Genomic DNA, 16,249 nt, shown 5'->3' on the forward strand with positions numbered 1-16,249 from the left:
GATGGGCTGAACGCCTACAACTCACTTTCAAGTCTTCACACCGCAAGCTGTCAGTTGAAGGAGTTGGATGTGAATCCGTCATTTTCGGTCCAATCCGGTAACTCATCCTGAACCATAGTGTCCATAAGCGATTCAGCGTCGTCTTTCTGCACAAGTACTTGGACATTGGCTCAACCGAGCGTCTGGACGCTCACAAGAGTCTCAGTCTCGATTTTGCTCTTTTGGTGGAGTTATGACGTCAGGCTACCGGCCCGCTCGCAGAAGAGTTCGTCGCAAAGATTCCGGAGAGGGAATTTAGCCCGGCTAAGGTGGTGTTATATTTAGCATCGAATTTCCGGTCTCCGGAAGCCGCTATTAGTGGCTTAGAAAAGTGGATGGCGACAGTCAGGTAAGAGAGGGAGAAGATGGGGTACTAGTCGGCCAAGTAATACAACTACCTCAGCCTTCTCGAGACAAATGTCAGTGTGATTCGCGGATATAGCTGACTATGGGAGGCGTTGTAGGCCGAGGGTTTTCATGGAGGAGCAGTTCTCTGTAGGTTGCCTACCATAGCACATCGTATATACTAGTGCCAATGAATGCGAAAAAGCCAATGCAAACGTCCGCCAGGGCGGTAAACATTACAGAGATGCCATACGGGAAAGCAACAACACTAAACATACACCGGGAACGCCCATCCGAGTCCGTGGACACAACAAGCCCTTGACGGTAATACTACTCCCCATCGTCCCAGATGCAACTCCCGTCCTCGTTCATATAGTACCACATTTGATATTCGTCACTCCAGGACCAGTACTCTTCAGCCGGGGCCCCTAGAGGTACAGCAGATCCTGAAGATGTCGAGCCCTGCGTGGAAGACCTAGCCACTCGTAGAGGCGTACTATAGCGTGTCCGCTTCTTGGCCGAGTCGTGCTTCTTGGCTGGATCCTGCTTCTTGCGTGGCCGGGAATTCGACGGGGGACTGTTAGAAGCTCTGTTCCGCTTCGAACTGGTTTGGCTCTATACGGTAAAGCTCGATGTAAAGCTCGTAGTGAAGCTTAAAACCGGCTTACTAAGGGATGTAGGCTCCTGGCTAGGCTCTTCGTCCTCTATATAAAGGTACTGGGGAGGAGCCAGCATCTCCTCGACGTCCTTGGCTATAGCGTAGTTCTTAGTGCCGATAGCTTATAATCCGGCATATTCCTTATAATCTATAAAGTTATTACTAGCCAACTCTTTAGATTGCTTAGCAATCGTGATTTCTGCTTCAGGCGGTGCCTCCTTATTGGTTTGGCGTGCTCTTGTATTCGCCGCCTGGTGTGATGAAACCACAGGCAGTCCTGCCTCTGAAAGGGTTCGCCGGTCGAAGGTATCTGCTGGTCGGACTATAGGTCTCGGTGAAGCCAAAAGGTTCACAACAATGCAAGTCGCAATGTCTGCACAGTAGGTGAAGGCTACTGTTTGAATTGCTCACTGAGGAAGCTATCCATCTGAATGAGTGACAGAACGGTAAACTATATACAGCTTCCTCCCCTAGGTACCTTCGTACCCAGATCACCATTGATCGCTTCGGCCCGGTGATCGTGGGTGAGCCGCTCACCGGGATCACCAGTCCCCGATTGATCTTGGTGATCCTGCCGTCCCTGTCGGCCATTGGCTCGGGGTTCAGGGGTCGCGCCCCACCCGGCCGTCATATATGGTTGGTTCATGACACCTGGATGAAGTTGTCGCGGTACTATTGCGCCCGATGGCGTACATTCCGGAATGCCGTTGCTCCTTGAACGAATATATTACGATCGCTCGTCATGGCGAATACCTTAATCTCAGTCATATAGTACTCGGGCCGCCCGCCCGGCGCTGTCGGCTGCGTGACATAGTATACGTATAGCTAGATGTCACGAATTAAGCCAACAGGACAGCTGCAGGTGGGACAACCCGACGGGTGGCGCAGGACGCACCCGAACCAATCATTTAGGACCAATGAGAAAGGAGCTCTAGGGAGCTCTAGAGAGCGGACGAGAGCTCAAGGAACTAAGCCAATCAGCACAAAGGGATGGAAGCTCTCGATAGGGTCAATAGAGCATCAAGCTCTAAGGAGCTCTATAGAGCATATAAGAGCACTCAAGGATAGACAGTATATAGTCACTCGTTCTGGAGGACTCTGGGAGTTCTCCAGTGAGCAATTCAAGCAGTAGCCTTCACTTACTGTGCAAACATTGCGGCAAGCATTGTTGTGAACCCTTTGGCTTCACCGAGACCTACAGTCCGACCAACAGATACCTTCGACCGGCGAACCCTTTCAGAGGCAGGACTGCCTGTGGTTTCGTCACACGTACGCTGAGTTCGTCTTAGTATTAGAACAGATATCTATCGCCTTTGTCGATTTCGTTAGTTTATTGGCTTGAAGTGGAGCGGCTAGATGTCATAGTATATAAGGCGGTCTTCGGTTCGCTAAGCTAGAACGTTTCGCATATGTCAAATTCCAGCACCATATCAATTCGATCATAGAATAACATATATATACCCCTCGAAGATGGCGAAAATCTGGGCCGCCGTGTCTTGCAAAGCGGGCAAGGTTCTTGGTATACACTGCAGGTATTACGGGCCTCGGGGCAGGCCAAGCGCTGTTTCGCCGGTCGAGTTCGCGCAGTGCGCGACGCGTAAGGGGAACCTTGGACAGGTCGTCCCAGAATTCGGGTGGGAAATTCGACGGCCCGTGAAGTCTCCCTCTCGACTTGATCTTCTTGTTAGAACGGTGCTCTTGCGAGAGGTCGTCTGCGTGGGCTCTCTTTCGATTTCGCGCGCTCGCCATCAGCAGCACCTTCGAAAGTTTGCGATCGAGGGAAGCCCATGGGTATCCGGGTCGTGCTAGGGGCTCGGGACTGATGCAGACCTCGGGTGGTGCGCGGCAAAGAATGATTGGGCTGGAACGCGTTGTTGTCTGCGGGTAGGCATGGGTCACATTGAGCGCGCCGCATTTGCGAAGGCGTCAGCCAACCATTAGCCGCTCTGCAGCATGAATACGGTGCGGGGTAATCGGAAGACGATCCAGGCCGAAACAGCTCCATGACACAACCAGCGCGAACTGATATGTTGGGACGGCGTATCGGCAAGAAGTCGTCTGCACGTGCGGAAGAAAGAAGGGAATTGAATGGCTACTTGCAGGATGTCGGTCAGCGGGGGCGCGGGAAGAGTCATGTACCGACCGGGCTGCGAAGTGCCTCAAAGAGCCGATGGTCCCACCTGCCACCTCAAGGTCGTTGGTGATTGGTGCTCCGTAGCTCTGCCCTGATAGCCCCGCCATCCAGCAGCCCCGCGGTCTAATTCGAAGGAGGGGCAGCATCTCGGCGCGACATAAGAGACTCGAAACGCGACGAGGACAGCACCAGCACGCGCCGAATACCACCGCCTTTATATTCACTGTCTCCAGACAGCACGCAGCTTTGGCTGTCTAGCTAGGTATGGCTGAGCCTGCGTCAGTCGGCCGCGAGGTAGTTTACTGCGGAGGTAAGGAAACAAATCCCCCCTTCCGATACAGCTTGCTCGTGTGACATCATCCCACCCGAACCACCAGATACATGAGCTCCCCTATCCTCGCACCCAGCTCCTATCATGACGTTTACACAACTAACATTCATTCGGGCTACCATAGTGTGCACTCTCCCACCGGAGGCATGTGTCCCTTGCTGCCGGTTTTCCCCGGACCAGATCTACCCTGAATCTTACCGAACTGACACTTCATCCCTTTCAGTACTGCGAATATGGCGGTACCGTCAAGAAATGCCAAGAATGGTTAGAGAAAAGCCATCTGGAGCTCTACCAGAGGATATGGTCACCTGGTTCGTTTCGCCATCTCGCTCCTCCTCTCCGCCCCTTTCCTTTGGGTTGCTCCTACTGACCCGCCCTTGTTTCCACCCCGCGCAGAAGCCCTCGAAGCCGCAACAGCCTCGCTCTCCGTAGCCGCCCAAGAGCGTGCAGCAAAAGATGCAGCCAAGAAAGCCGCGAAAGCCGAGGCAGCCGAGCAGAGGCAGGCCGACAAACTGGCCCACAGCGTGGTGACTATCAAGCGGATCGAGCGCAACAAGCGCAAGTATGTCACGGCTGTGATCGGGCTGGAGGCATTTGGGCTGGATTTGAAAAAGGTCCGTCCCTCTACATGACGAACCCGGACCGGTGAAGCTGGGGTAGTAGGGGTTTGTGTTTGTGCTGACCGGGTACAAATAGGTGGCCAAGGATTTCGGCAAGAAGTTCGCGACTGGGTCGTCCGTGACCAAGGCGCCCGGTGGTGGGGAGGAGATTGTGGTGCAAGGCGATGTTAGCGGCGAGATCGAAGAGTTTTTGCTGGAGAAGTACAAGGAGATTCCCGAGGATAATATCGAGCTGGTCGAGGATAAGAAGAAGAAGACTGCTGGTTAGACACCGGTGAGAGACCCATGGGGCGGTGCGAGAGGAGCGCAACGTGGCCATTGGAAAGTGTTATCCCATTGGAATACAAAAAACACACAATCCGCGACTCCTCTTGCTTAGCCGGCTCCATTCCGCTCCCAATCCATAATGCCGACAACGATGTTATATCCCGAAATTCCCTATGCATTGCCGTTGTGACGCACGCCAAACCATGAAACCTGCCCGCCACCCGGATAAGTCTCAACACGGGGTCAAGAATGACGCTGGCCCAAACGCCAATAAAGATACAAATGCCACCCCCGAGTCCGAATCAAGCTCGCTTCCTCAACACCCTCCCCGTGCCAGCCGTTGAAGCGGATGGTGCTGCTGCCTTGGTTGCAGGCGGTTTCCTCGTCGTGCCGGACGTGACCGCCTTCTTGACTGTGCTCAGCATCGTCCGTTTGGCTGCCGTAGGTTGCGGGGCCGGAGGTTTCGGCTGTGCCCCCGGCGGTGCTGTCATGGGCCGTTTCCTCACCACCGTCGAGGTGCTGCCTTCGCTGGACTCGCTGATGCCGCTAGCTCTCCGCGCCATCCGCGTTGCAGGCCTCGATAGCGGCTTCGCTGCCGCCGTGACTGTCGCGCCTCTTTTCCTCCTGTCTGCCGTTGTCCCGGTAGCGGTAGTGGCGATGTTGGCTGAGCTGCTTGGCGCGGCGGAGGTCATCGTCTTGCGTGCTGTGGTCGTGGTGGGCCGTGTTGTTGACCGCGCCCCCTCAACCATTCTATTCAGGATGTTTGTTGCTACCACTGCTCTGCCAGGGGTCACGACGGGTCGTGCTATGCCTGATCTCCCTGGCGTGGCGACACTCCGAGGCGCGATCCGAGAGTTGGAAGTGGTTGGTGACAACACCTGTGCTGGGTTGCGCGCAACATCTGTCACCGGGTCGGCGCGAACTTTCTTCTGGGGAGTCTGCGTCTCATTTTCCTTGTCTCCGCCCGAGATTTCATGACTGTAGAAGATTGTTAGCGCACCCAATTGCGTGAGGGCCGATGCTACGAACCTTGTTCTTTTTGTTTGGCGGGATGAGGATGACGCGATAGTCGCTGGTGCTCGGATGGGCGGCCGTGACGGTGCTGGGTCCTTCGCAGGCACCGGTGGACCCCTGGTGCTGCTTGTGTGTGCGTTGGGGTTCTGTTGCTGCTCCGTCGAGTATCTCTCTAACAACTCTCCCATGGTGAGCTTGCGCAAAGAGAGGGGAATGCGGTTGACGCGGATCTCGATCCGCGTTCGAAGGCTTTGGGCATGGATGTTGTAGTTTGCTCGCAGCTTACGAGCGCGCTCGGTAACTGCAAACACTGTCAGCATTGCGGCGACTTCCTCGTCTTCGACGCGAACATACTCTCGAGCTGAAGGTTGTCAATTAGTGCTTGCTTTTGTGCCAGCGTAATCCCAACTTTCTGCCTCTTCAGCGGACTTTCGTTCCGTTCAGCATCTCCAGCCTTGGTTGGTATTTTTTGACTGCCTATGTCGACCGTGTACTGGTCTTCGGAGACCGAAATCTGATCCGATTTGCGCTTTCTGCTGCCGAGATGTTCCATGATGTGACTGGAGTCGTGTGATATTGCTGTTGATGCAATTTCGTGCTGAGATAATTGTGGTCTTTTTGCGCAACTGATGGATCTGACAGGGTTGACAGCCTGAGTCGATTTGCGCTGGCATGCGAAGTTGTGATGTGAGTTGTGGGAAGGGGATGCGCGCTGAGTGACGTGAGTGGTCCGCGTCTCAGAAAGTAAACAAACCAGCGGGTACCAGCGTTCAAGTGAATTACCTGACCTACAGGGGCGGGTTATCTGTATTACGTAAGCATTCAACGCTGCTGCGGGTCCCCCTGCCAGCAGTGGTTGCAGTGAAGTCCGGGGTCTGTCAGCCAAGCTCGGAGGCTAGGCTGAACCGCCTTACGCAGCAGAGCTCCATTCGACTTCCAACTTCACAGCTGCAACCGCCAACGATAATTCGACTGAAAACATACATCATCCACTTCTCAGAGGAAAGGAGGGTGCGAACATCCAGATCTGGCAAACTAGACCTTTATCTGCGAACGATTGTTCCTCTTACCCGACAGCAGCCTCGTCAAGATGCCTCTAGAGGCAGTGATGATCGTGGTGGACAACAGCGAGAGCAGCAGAAACGGCGATTATACACCGACCCGCTACGAGGCGCAGAGCGATGCTGTTAATATCATCTTTCAAAATGTCGTGCAGGGCAACGCCGAGTCGTCTGTCGGTTTGATGAGCATGGGCGGCAAGGGCCCTGAAGTGCTGGCGACCCTAACAACCGACCAGGGCAAGATCCTTGATGGCTTGCATCAGACCAAGAAGAAGATCCGGGGCTCCGCTCATCTCGCAACCGGCATCCAAATAGCTAGCGTGAGTTGCTGTGAGGCCGCACTGGGCTTCTGATTACTTGCTAACTCTTGGCTGGACATGAAACAGCTCGCGCTCAAACACCGCCAGAACAAGGCCCAGAAGCAGCGCATCATCGTGTTCGTCTGCTCACCTATCAATGAATCCGAGCGCGAACTCGTCGTGCTCGCGAAGAAGCTGAAGAAGTTGTCAATTGGTGTCGACTTTGTGCTATTCGGAGATATGGACGAGGAGAACCAAGCAAAGTTGGAGGCGTTCAGCCGTGAGATCAAGGGCACAACCGACTCGTCGCATCTGGTTGTTATCCCGCCCAGCTCGAAGCTGCTCAGCGATCAGCTCATTGCGACACCGATCCTGCTCGGCGAGGGCGTTGCCGGCGGTGCGGGAAGCATGGGTGGCGAAACCGCCAGCTCGAGTGAGGACTTCCCGTTCGGTGTCGACCCGACCCAGGACCCCGAGCTAGCTCTGGCTCTGCGCATGAGTATGGAGGAGGAGAAGGCGCGGCAAGAGAAGCGGGCGCGCGAGGAAGCCGAGGCGGCCAAAAAGACCAACTTAGAGAGTGTGAAGGAGGAGGGAGAGTCTGCGCCGCTGCTGGATAAGGACGGGCAGCCGAGCGGCAGCAAGAAGGATGACGACAAGGGAGGCAAACCGGACGACGCCGACAAGATGGATACTTCCTGAACACGCACGGGTGGGAGCAGGTACCTATGGGGCAATGATCGCTCGGGGGTCTGTTGCCTCGGGTCTGTAGAAATAGACGTTGCTTGGCGTTATTGAAGTGCGCTTCCCACGACTCAACTCCAAATGACTTCCCGGAACAAGAGAATGCCGATGACTCCAATTCAACCTTCCCCTTTCCCCAGCCTCGTAATCTCTCTCCTTCGCACCCCCCAATCCCCACCCCGAGTAGCTTGATGATGCGGGCGCTATCGGTTGTTGATCTCCCTGATGTATGATCCCAGCTTCCGGTCGAACATGTCGCACCGCACAGGCATTTCCAACTGATAGAAGGGGTTCTTCATGACATAGTCAGTGTACATATCGTACACACGCCGCATTGTCAAATCCACATTGGCCTGCGTCGTGTCAGTAAAGAGCAGGAACTTGATGCCCGTCAACGTCGTGAAGCACTGCATCCGGAAGTTCTCCGACTCGAGCACCTCGAGGCCTGATGGGAGCTCCGGTCGAGTGAGCGAGCCGGTTGATGAAGTGGAGCTTCGTTTGGCGGCGGGAGTCTTGAGAGGGTTGAGGCGAGCTGTGATGGCATGCACGCTTTTCGTTGGTGTTATGTGAGTATCAAGTGTCAAGCTGAGGTCCGGGGCTATGAATAGGGCACCGTACCCATGGAATGTGCCCGCTAGGACCAGGTAGTCATTGGTGCTGATTTTATTCAAGCCGCCCTCGTGGAAGCTCCGATTGTAGATCAGGCCACCGGCCTTGTTTATGATGATGAGGGCGAAGACGGTCCTGGTCATTATCCAGTTCAGCTTAGGTCCAAGTCCCTTTCTTGTATGGGAGGACGCACATAGTGACAATCTCATCTCATGGCTGGCGGGAAAGTTGAAAATATCCACATATGCAACCATGTGAGTCCACGGCTGTAATGTTTGAGAGACAATATACCCTGGGCTGTATCGGATCTGGGCGACTTTCAAGCCGCGATGGACCAGTGATGGTATTGGCGGACTGCTCATCTGCAGCGAATGGGTTGTGGTGGGTCTTGGGACAGACGGGAAATGAGTGGGTTAGGGTTGAATACTACAACTGGAGCAGTACTACCAGTACTAGTACGGGTGCCATGTTGCGTTGAAGAGCATCTCGTTTTCTGCGACTTGTAATAAGCCACAGCTACTAGTCTTTCCTTTCTCATAATCGTTCATTCCCGCTTACGGTATCTCCAGCTAGAACATCAGATGTTGCCAAGAACTTACCTACCACCACGTCGGCCCGATCGTGCCGGGAACTTCAACTTGCTCTTACCCAACCCTTCAGTGTACTAGTAGGTATAGGGAAGTTACGAGCATTTCTGCTGATCCGGGTCAGGCCAAGTTAAGATGCAAGATAAGGAAACCGGCATGAAGGGGACGAACATGTGATAGGCGAATTCTAGGTAACGCTGCGTACAACGGCTCCTTATCGGAATTTAATGTTCCATCCCAAACAGACAGCGCGATGCCGTCCAGCAAACCCATCCAGATCCGCGTATGCAGGTCCAGGGCGGCAGTCGACGGCAGTTGCACCCCACTCGAGCGAGAATCATCAAGGATCAATCGGCCATCCACAAACGCGATCCCGGTCGGCAAATTTCCATCCCGCTGAAAGCTGCCGCCTTTCCACCCGATGCGCTGCCTTTCCCGCGATTCTAGTGGCTCGGAAGCCGGCCTGCTCAACAATCTTAGCACTAATAAACTACCGCGGCGCGCAGGTGGATCTCGGACCATATCCACCTGCTGTCTCTTTTGGCCACATGGAAGCTCAAGGGAAAGTTCGAATAAGGTAACGTAGCCCTGGAGTTCTGACGGGCGCGAAAAAGGCTGCACGGGCGGCCGGTGAATATGACCGCCATATAAGGGAGGGATTGGCGCTGCTACATATCCTCCGCCATTCGTTCATTCATCCTAACACTTGGTTCGTGCGACCGCTGCCGACCGTTGCTTGTTTTCGACGCGAACTTTCCTATCCACGGTTCAGCTTGGGGTTACCACGCGAGCCCCCCTTCAGACTTTCTCTGCTGTGACTCCCGGTCTCACCGTCCCGCTTTGCGAAGCAGGCATTAAGGACAAACGCTTCAGAGCTGCTATCTGCCCCGCCATAGCCTGACGACCTTTTTGCCTCGTCCCCGATCGATCCGAGTCTCGGCCCCTTCGTGTGGCAACGGAGTCCGGTGTGCCGTTCCGATACCGTGTGCACTAGCGCCAATACCAGGCATTTTTATGTCCCCGTAACGAGCCAACCGCCCCCGCGCCGCGCCGCACCCCCTGGCCATGACAACTCGTCGGCGTCCGGCACTGCACAAGCATCAGCAGACGCCGCCAACCAGCAAAGACCGCGGCGACAAGACATACGCCATGTCGGCACCGTCGCCGCGCGTCATCAATGCCGGGCCCTCGCTCGAAAAGGCCGAGATGTACGGAATTGACGACAACCGGCCCGTTTTCAGCCGCGCTATGGCCCTCGCCGGGCGCATGTTCATCGAGACCATCCCGCAATGGCTGGCCGTCGGGGCCATGCTGTCGCTCATTTTTGGCGGCTGTTGTTCCAACGTGTTTGCCCTTGAATCTATCATCAAGGTTGAGCCCGCCAGTGGTATGTTCTGTCGACCCTGCATGAGCCTTCTCGGGAGCGGCGGAAGCGGAACGGCTGTGGACTGACAGCGCATGGTGTCAACAGGGACACTCTTGACGTTCGTTCAGTTCCTTTTCGTGGCGGCCATCGGATTACCGTCCCAGTTCGACTCGAAGCGCCCGCCATTCTTCCTCAAGCCGAACAAAGTCCCCATCCGGCGCTGGCTGGTCAACATTGTGCTGTTCTTCAGCATCAATGTGCTCAATAACCACGCCTTCAGCTACGATATTTCGGTTCCGGTACATATCATCCTGCGTTCGGGAGGCAGCATCACAACCATGATTGCAGGGAGCTTGTACGGCAAGAAGTACTCTCGGATCCAGGTTGTCGCAGTGCTCCTACTTACGGTGGGCGTAATCACTGCCGCCTGGTCCGATGCGCAGACTAAGGTAACCATTTCTTGAACCTTTCACGCCGACAGCTTGCAACGGCACTAACAGGCAGCTCAGGGGTCGCCGGCCGACAAGTCAGTCGGGAACGCAAGCTTCGGGACAGGCCTCGCCATCCTCTTCGTCGCCCAGGTTCTCTCAGCGATCATGGGTCTCTACACGGAAGAAACATACCGCATCTACGGCCCGCAGTGGAAGGAGAACCTGTTCTACTCGCATCTGCTGTCGTTGCCCCTCTTCTTGCCCTTCCTGCCGTCCTTGACGAGGCAATTCATGAAGCTCGCCAACAGCGCTCCACTCTCGCTCGCTGTCCCGTCCCCCGAGGACTTACCGGCCATATCGCCAAACATCCAGCGAGGTCTGCAGAAGATCCAGATTCCGAGCCAGCTCTTCTATCTCGTCCTCAACGTGTTGACGCAATACGCCTGTATCCGCGGGGTGAATCTCCTCGCCGCGGCGTCCTCAGCTCTGACCGTTACCATCGTACTCAACATTCGCAAACTGGTGAGCCTACTGTTGAGCATTTGGCTATTTGGGAATCGTTTGGCATCTGGGACGCTCATAGGGGCTGTCATAGTCTTCTTTGCCGGAGGCTTGTACTCCCTGGACGGGAAACGAAAGCTGCCGGTCAGAAGAGGAGCAGCAGCCAAGTCCTGAGGATACTGGTTCTGTCGTACATAATAGACATCCGTTGTATTAGATGTGTAGGAACCAAGAGATGTATGCGAGAGCCAATGACGGCTTCTGATCCCAAGTTGATTGAATTGTGTTTGCCACTTGTCCGTGGTCCCGGCCTAGTGTAGGTAAGTACTTACCGACAGGCCCGGCTCGTTCCAAACTTCCACCAAATCTACATAGCGCCGCAATGGTGCTTTTATTAACGTCCTCGACTCCTCTCAAACCCAATCCCAGGGGTTCCGGCTCGCTGGGCTCGGTTATTAGGGTCAGTCATTCCGCTTCTGTACACGAGTAACATGAAAGGGAGGCTGATTATGTACGGTATTATACTGGACATGTATGCTTGGCATATCGGTACATCGTTACGTAAGGTATTGTACGCTCAGCGTTTACTCCTTAGTATAGTTACCTATATACTGCGTATGCACAGTACCATACACGTAAGGTAGTATCCAGGGTCAGGAGTCAGAAGTGTAAAAATCGCTTGGAACGGAAGACTTGGCAGGCATGCAGGCTTGGCGGCAACCTTAACGGCCGACTCCGAACGTCAATCCCCGCCGCAACGGCACGCACAGTTACGGAAGGTGCCGATTCTTGTTGGTTTCTTTCGGGTCAGAGCCTAACAGCCTGAACCTCGACTTAAGAGAAACCCTGAAGGTGGGTGGTGATTCCCAGAAGTATTCTTAGTGCCATTTGCGACTGTGGCCGAAAGAGAACACAGCATATCTCATTCCATATTAACTCTCCTTTCCCTAAGAGAGTTACAGGGACGATAAGCGATTCCGGGATCCTGGAGAGTTTACTGTCCGTGTTTTAGAAGTCGGCATATAGTTAGTCATGGCCGGTAAGTATTGCATTGTTGAACCCGAGAGAAACTCTCAGTGTTCCTCTGTGCTTAAACAACCACCAACCAGCCTTCCGCACGAAAGCCGGGACACAAAGGCTTCGGCTACACCGTGTCCACCTCCGCTTGTGGGACAAGCAGTTAACTGTTGTATTCAGAACATCCGTACTCGCATGATCCGTCGTCACACTCATCATCGCCCAAGGTCTCAGCTACTCAAATGCCAACACTTGATTCGGATGGCGAGGAGTACAGGACGCACGCTCGGGGTGACACGGATTCTGAGGGGGGCCCAGATGGGAATGACTCCGACGGTCACCACCTTAAGGAGCGTTCAAGTCCAGATGACGACCACGAGCGAAATGAAATCGAAATGGAGGACGGCATGCTTCCCCGAGACATGCCCCATAAGACGGCCTTCTACGACATGGTTGCAGAACGGCAAATGACGCAGACCGACGCCAAACTGTTCTATCAGCGAAGCCAGGCGGAGAGTCGCACTCAATTGCAGCAGCTCGCTCAAATGTCGCCCCAGAGTAGTCCACTCATCCCGGCTAGTGCTGGAATCGCCGCGTCCCATGCTGATAGTGGATCGAATCTCGGCCACAGTTTTAGCAACCTGAAACTCTCCGAACTTGACTCGGCTTCCGTGCAGCAACCCAGAGAGGAGCCTAGTTACTATGGGACCGACAACCTTCCGAGCCGTGGCAGCTACCCCCAACTGGGCAACACAGGGTCAGTATCAGGGGTCCAGCCCGATTCCGCGACCCAACAGCAGATGCTCCTAAACGGCGCGGTCGCGGGCATCGGCAGCAGTACTTTCGTGGATGCCGATCCTCAGATAAACGCCGAGCTCACCGCTATCTTCAAGAACGTCCAGAAGGTCCTGGACATCAGGCACAAGTACATCCGACTCTCTCTCCAAGGACCAAACGACAATCCGAAAGATGATCCGAGCTGGAACATCTATCCGCCACCGCCAGAACCGGCATGGACGGAGGATAGGGAAAGGGCCACTCGGGGAGCTGGTAGTGCCAACAACAGCATGCAGAACAGCCTTGTGCTGAACGTTGAAAAGCAGCGCTCTAGCGAGCGGTCGCCGGAGCAAGGTGCCGGGATGCCGCGGAAATCGAACGCAAAGAAGCGCAAGCCGGGGCAGGACATTGGCGAGGACTTTGACATGGATGATCTGCTGCCTTTGCCGGGGCGCAGCGGGATGACCTTTCGGCTGGACGACAACGGGGTGTATCAGGTCTACGAGAACGAAGAAGCGGAAAACGCTGGCAGGCCGGTTGTCAATGTACCGACCATCAAGGAGTACTACCTGGACCTCGACGTGATCCTGAACGTCTCGTCCGATGGGCCGAGCAAGAGCTTTGCGTTCCGGCGTCTGCAATACCTGGAGGGCAAGTTCAACCTCTACACCCTTCTCAACGAGTATCAGGAGACGGCCGACAGCAAGAAGGTGCCGCACCGTGACTTTTACAACGTCAGGAAGGTCGACACCCACGTCCACCACTCGGCCTGCATGAACCAGAAGCACCTTCTGCGCTTCATCAAGAGCAAGATGAAGAAGTTTCCGGACGAGATTGTCTTGTTCCGCGACGGGAAGCATCTGACGCTGGCTGAGGTGTTCGAGAGTATCAACCTCACGGCGTACGATCTCAGCATCGACACACTGGACATGCACGCGCACAAGGATTCGTTCCATCGCTTCGACAAGTTCAACCTGAAGTATAACCCGATCGGCGAGTCGCGGCTGAGGACCATCTTCCTCAAGACGGACAACTTCATCAAGGGCAGATATCTGGCCGAGATCACGAAGGAGGTCATCGCCGATCTCGAATCGAGCAAGTACCAGATGGTCGAGTGGCGCATCTCCATCTACGGCAGATCGCTCGACGAGTGGGACAAGCTCGCGGCCTGGGTCATAGACAACAAGCTCTTCTCCCACAACGTCCGGTGGCTGATCCAGGTCCCGCGGTTGTACGACGTCTACAAGTCGAGCGGCTTGATGAGTTCATTCGAGCAGATCATCAAGAACCTGTTTCAGCCGCTGTTCGAGGTCACCAAAGACCCAACCAGCCACCCCAAGCTCCACATATTCCTACAGCGGGTCGTGGGTCTCGACAGCGTCGACGACGAGAGCAAGGTCGAGCGGAGGCTGTTCAAGAAATTCCCGGTGCCGAGGGTGTGGGACACGAAGCAGAACCCGCCGTACACGTACTGGATCTATCACCTGTTCGCGAATCTAGCGTCGCTGAATCACTTCCGGAAACAGCGCGGCTTCAATACGTTCGTTCTCCGGCCTCACTGCGGCGAGGCGGGCGACAGCGAGCATCTTGCGGTTGCCGCGCTCTGCTGCCACAGCATCAGCCACGGCCTGCTACTTCGCAAAGTGCCCCTGCTACAATACATCTTCTATCTCGAGCAGATCGGCATCGCCATGTCGCCGCTCAGCAACAACGCGCTGTTTCTGGCGTACGAGCGGAACCCCTTCTACCAGTACTTCAAGCGCGGACTGAACGTGTCGCTCTCGACTGATGACCCGCTTCAGTTTGCATTCACCAAGGAGCCCTTGATCGAGGAGTATGCGGTCGCCGCACAGATCTACAAGCTGAGCTCCGTGGACATGTGCGAGCTGGCCAAGAATTCTGTCAAGCAGAGTGGCTACGAGTTCTCCATCAAGCAGCAGTGGCTGGGGCCAAACTTCCACTTGCCCGGGAAGCGCGGGAATACTATGGTCAAGACGAACGTGCCGGATCGGAGAGAGGAGTTCCGGTACCAGACCCTCATGGAGGAGCGGATGATGTGAGCTTTCGCTGCTTTTTTTTTTTTTTACCACTTGGTACTAGGCAAAGATTGAGGCTAAGCTAACCTACCTTACCTATGATTGCAGGGTGGAGAGATACACCTCCGACCCCTTACCCCCTCAATCCCCAGCGCTCTCGACCCGCACCAACACGGCCAGCGCCGCTGCCGCTGCCGCTGCCACGATGGCGCTGCCCGACCCGAGACAGCAGCCCCAGCAGAGCCAAGCCCCAACCGCGGGATCATCGGCACGGCCCCTGGAAGTGCAGACGGGGAGTCCGACCGTCGCCTCGATCCCCGCATCATCAAGTCAGTCTCAACTCTACACGGGCAGCATCTCGGCGCTGGCATCGCCGATGTTGGGGTCCATGTCAGGGTCAGGGGTGGGCACACCCACCGCGGTTGACGCTGGTGCGAGAGATATTCATCTGTCGGGGCATGAACCTAGGTATTTCCCGGGGTTGGTCTCGAGGAACACTCAGCGGAAGGATAGCATGAGGAAGGAGTCGGGGCATGAGAGCGACCATCCTCGATGAACATTGGCCTTGTTAGGTGAATCGCAATAAGGGGAGAGCGCAATAACGAGCGGTGACTGGGAGGGACTGGAAAGATGCGGGCAGGTTGTGGGCTCTATTGTTAGACGCGGAGGCGTTTTTGAGGGAAGGGCAGGGTTTGGACTGCGTATTAGAAGCAGAAAGTTGCAGCTGGAGTATAAGCGGGAAGGGGACGAACCAGCTAGTCCTGCTTTGCTTTGCTTCAGTGTGCGACGACGAGGGCTTCGGGATAAAGAGCGATCACTCTGTCGGTATCGATGGCTAGCGGACCGTTAGAGACGGAATAGATATTCAGATAGGACTATTTTGGATCCATCCAGAGTGTGCCGGCAACGGAAGGAGCGAGATCCAGATGTCGCCCGTGATGTGGACAATTGGATGCTGTCATCCAATGTCCAGGGTCCAATGCATGGATGCAGAGCCTCGGAGCTGCCTGCATACCGTTGAGCTTGTGAACCACACGGCTACCGGCAGAACGCACCGACACAGCACAGTGCGGAGCCGATAACGATCCCAGATGCCACTGCAGGGCCCTTCTCTACTACAACCTAGGAACTAGGAATTTATGATCACCCCTGCAGCGCCTGACTTGGGTTTTGGATATTTGGGGTAGATCCCACTCTCGTTAACAACCTTGTTAACCTAAGGTACTGAGGTGGATAAGTACCTTACAATACGGATACGGATCCGTACAGCTGCTGGAGACAGGGTAATGTAAGTTACCAGTTAAGTTACCACTTGCTTGAACAGACCCACCGCCCAAAAAGACCTATGCCCGCCGACCTCCTTGCGCAGGGTCATCTACCTACTGTAGCTGGGAGTTGGAAACGGATCTGTGATTG

The 16,249-nt window shown here is 55.1% G+C and overlaps 7 protein-coding genes across 7 annotated transcripts; 4 read left to right on the forward strand and 3 right to left on the reverse strand.

The window, feature by feature from the left end:
- Window positions 1-2,164: 2,164 nt before the first annotated feature.
- Window positions 2,165-2,844, reverse strand: B0T15DRAFT_520711 (uncharacterized protein). The gene has a single exon (XM_062868520.1). The coding sequence runs from the start codon at window positions 2,789-2,791 to the stop codon at window positions 2,402-2,404; it is 390 nt and encodes a 129-aa protein (XP_062726956.1). The 5' UTR covers window positions 2,792-2,844; the 3' UTR covers window positions 2,165-2,401.
- An 877-nt stretch (window positions 2,845-3,721) lies between these two features.
- Window positions 3,722-4,395, forward strand: B0T15DRAFT_385431 (translation machinery-associated protein 22; the record flags this gene model as incomplete). The annotated part of the gene is made up of 3 exons (XM_062864276.1): window positions 3,722-3,818; window positions 3,904-4,121; window positions 4,204-4,395. Coding segments are annotated over 3 exons (507 nt in total), but the record flags the coding sequence as incomplete, so codon positions are not given.
- Window positions 4,396-4,571: 176 nt separating this feature from the next.
- Window positions 4,572-6,140, reverse strand: B0T15DRAFT_65474 (Borealin N terminal-domain-containing protein). The gene is made up of 3 exons (XM_062871154.1): window positions 5,763-6,140; window positions 5,424-5,709; window positions 4,572-5,372 (listed from the first exon to the last, which is right to left on the reverse strand). The coding sequence occupies exons 1-3, from the start codon at window positions 5,959-5,961 to the stop codon at window positions 4,697-4,699; spliced, it is 1,161 nt and encodes a 386-aa protein (XP_062726958.1). The 5' UTR covers window positions 5,962-6,140; the 3' UTR covers window positions 4,572-4,696.
- A 358-nt stretch (window positions 6,141-6,498) lies between these two features.
- On the forward strand, window positions 6,499-7,467 carry B0T15DRAFT_388854 (uncharacterized protein; the record flags this gene model as incomplete). The annotated part of the gene is made up of 2 exons (XM_062864464.1): window positions 6,499-6,789; window positions 6,856-7,467. 2 exons carry the CDS (start codon window positions 6,499-6,501, stop codon window positions 7,465-7,467), a joined length of 903 nt encoding a protein of 300 aa, XP_062726959.1.
- A 245-nt stretch (window positions 7,468-7,712) lies between these two features.
- B0T15DRAFT_489804 (Sybindin-like protein) lies at window positions 7,713-8,261 on the reverse strand (the record flags this gene model as incomplete). The annotated part of the gene is made up of 2 exons (XM_062866629.1): window positions 7,713-8,058; window positions 8,128-8,261. 2 exons carry the CDS (start codon window positions 8,259-8,261, stop codon window positions 7,713-7,715), a joined length of 480 nt encoding a protein of 159 aa, XP_062726960.1.
- Window positions 8,262-9,499: 1,238 nt separating this feature from the next.
- Window positions 9,500-11,271, forward strand: B0T15DRAFT_65543 (UAA transporter family-domain-containing protein). Its single transcript, XM_062871157.1, has 3 exons — window positions 9,500-10,092; window positions 10,177-10,520; window positions 10,581-11,271. The coding sequence occupies exons 1-3, from the start codon at window positions 9,771-9,773 to the stop codon at window positions 11,175-11,177; spliced, it is 1,263 nt and encodes a 420-aa protein (XP_062726961.1). The 5' UTR covers window positions 9,500-9,770; the 3' UTR covers window positions 11,178-11,271.
- Window positions 11,272-11,762: 491 nt separating this feature from the next.
- B0T15DRAFT_65616 (uncharacterized protein) lies at window positions 11,763-15,574 on the forward strand. Its single transcript, XM_062871159.1, has 2 exons — window positions 11,763-14,853; window positions 14,942-15,574. Exons 1-2 carry the CDS (start codon window positions 12,263-12,265, stop codon window positions 15,387-15,389), a joined length of 3,039 nt encoding a protein of 1,012 aa, XP_062726962.1. The 5' UTR covers window positions 11,763-12,262; the 3' UTR covers window positions 15,390-15,574.
- The last annotated feature ends 675 nt before the right edge of the window (window positions 15,575-16,249 follow it).

Source organism: Chaetomium strumarium (assembly GCF_033439665.1).
Source record: "Chaetomium strumarium strain CBS 333.67 chromosome Unknown B0T15scaffold_1, whole genome shotgun sequence".
NCBI lineage: Eukaryota > Fungi > Ascomycota > Sordariomycetes > Sordariales > Chaetomiaceae > Chaetomium > Chaetomium strumarium.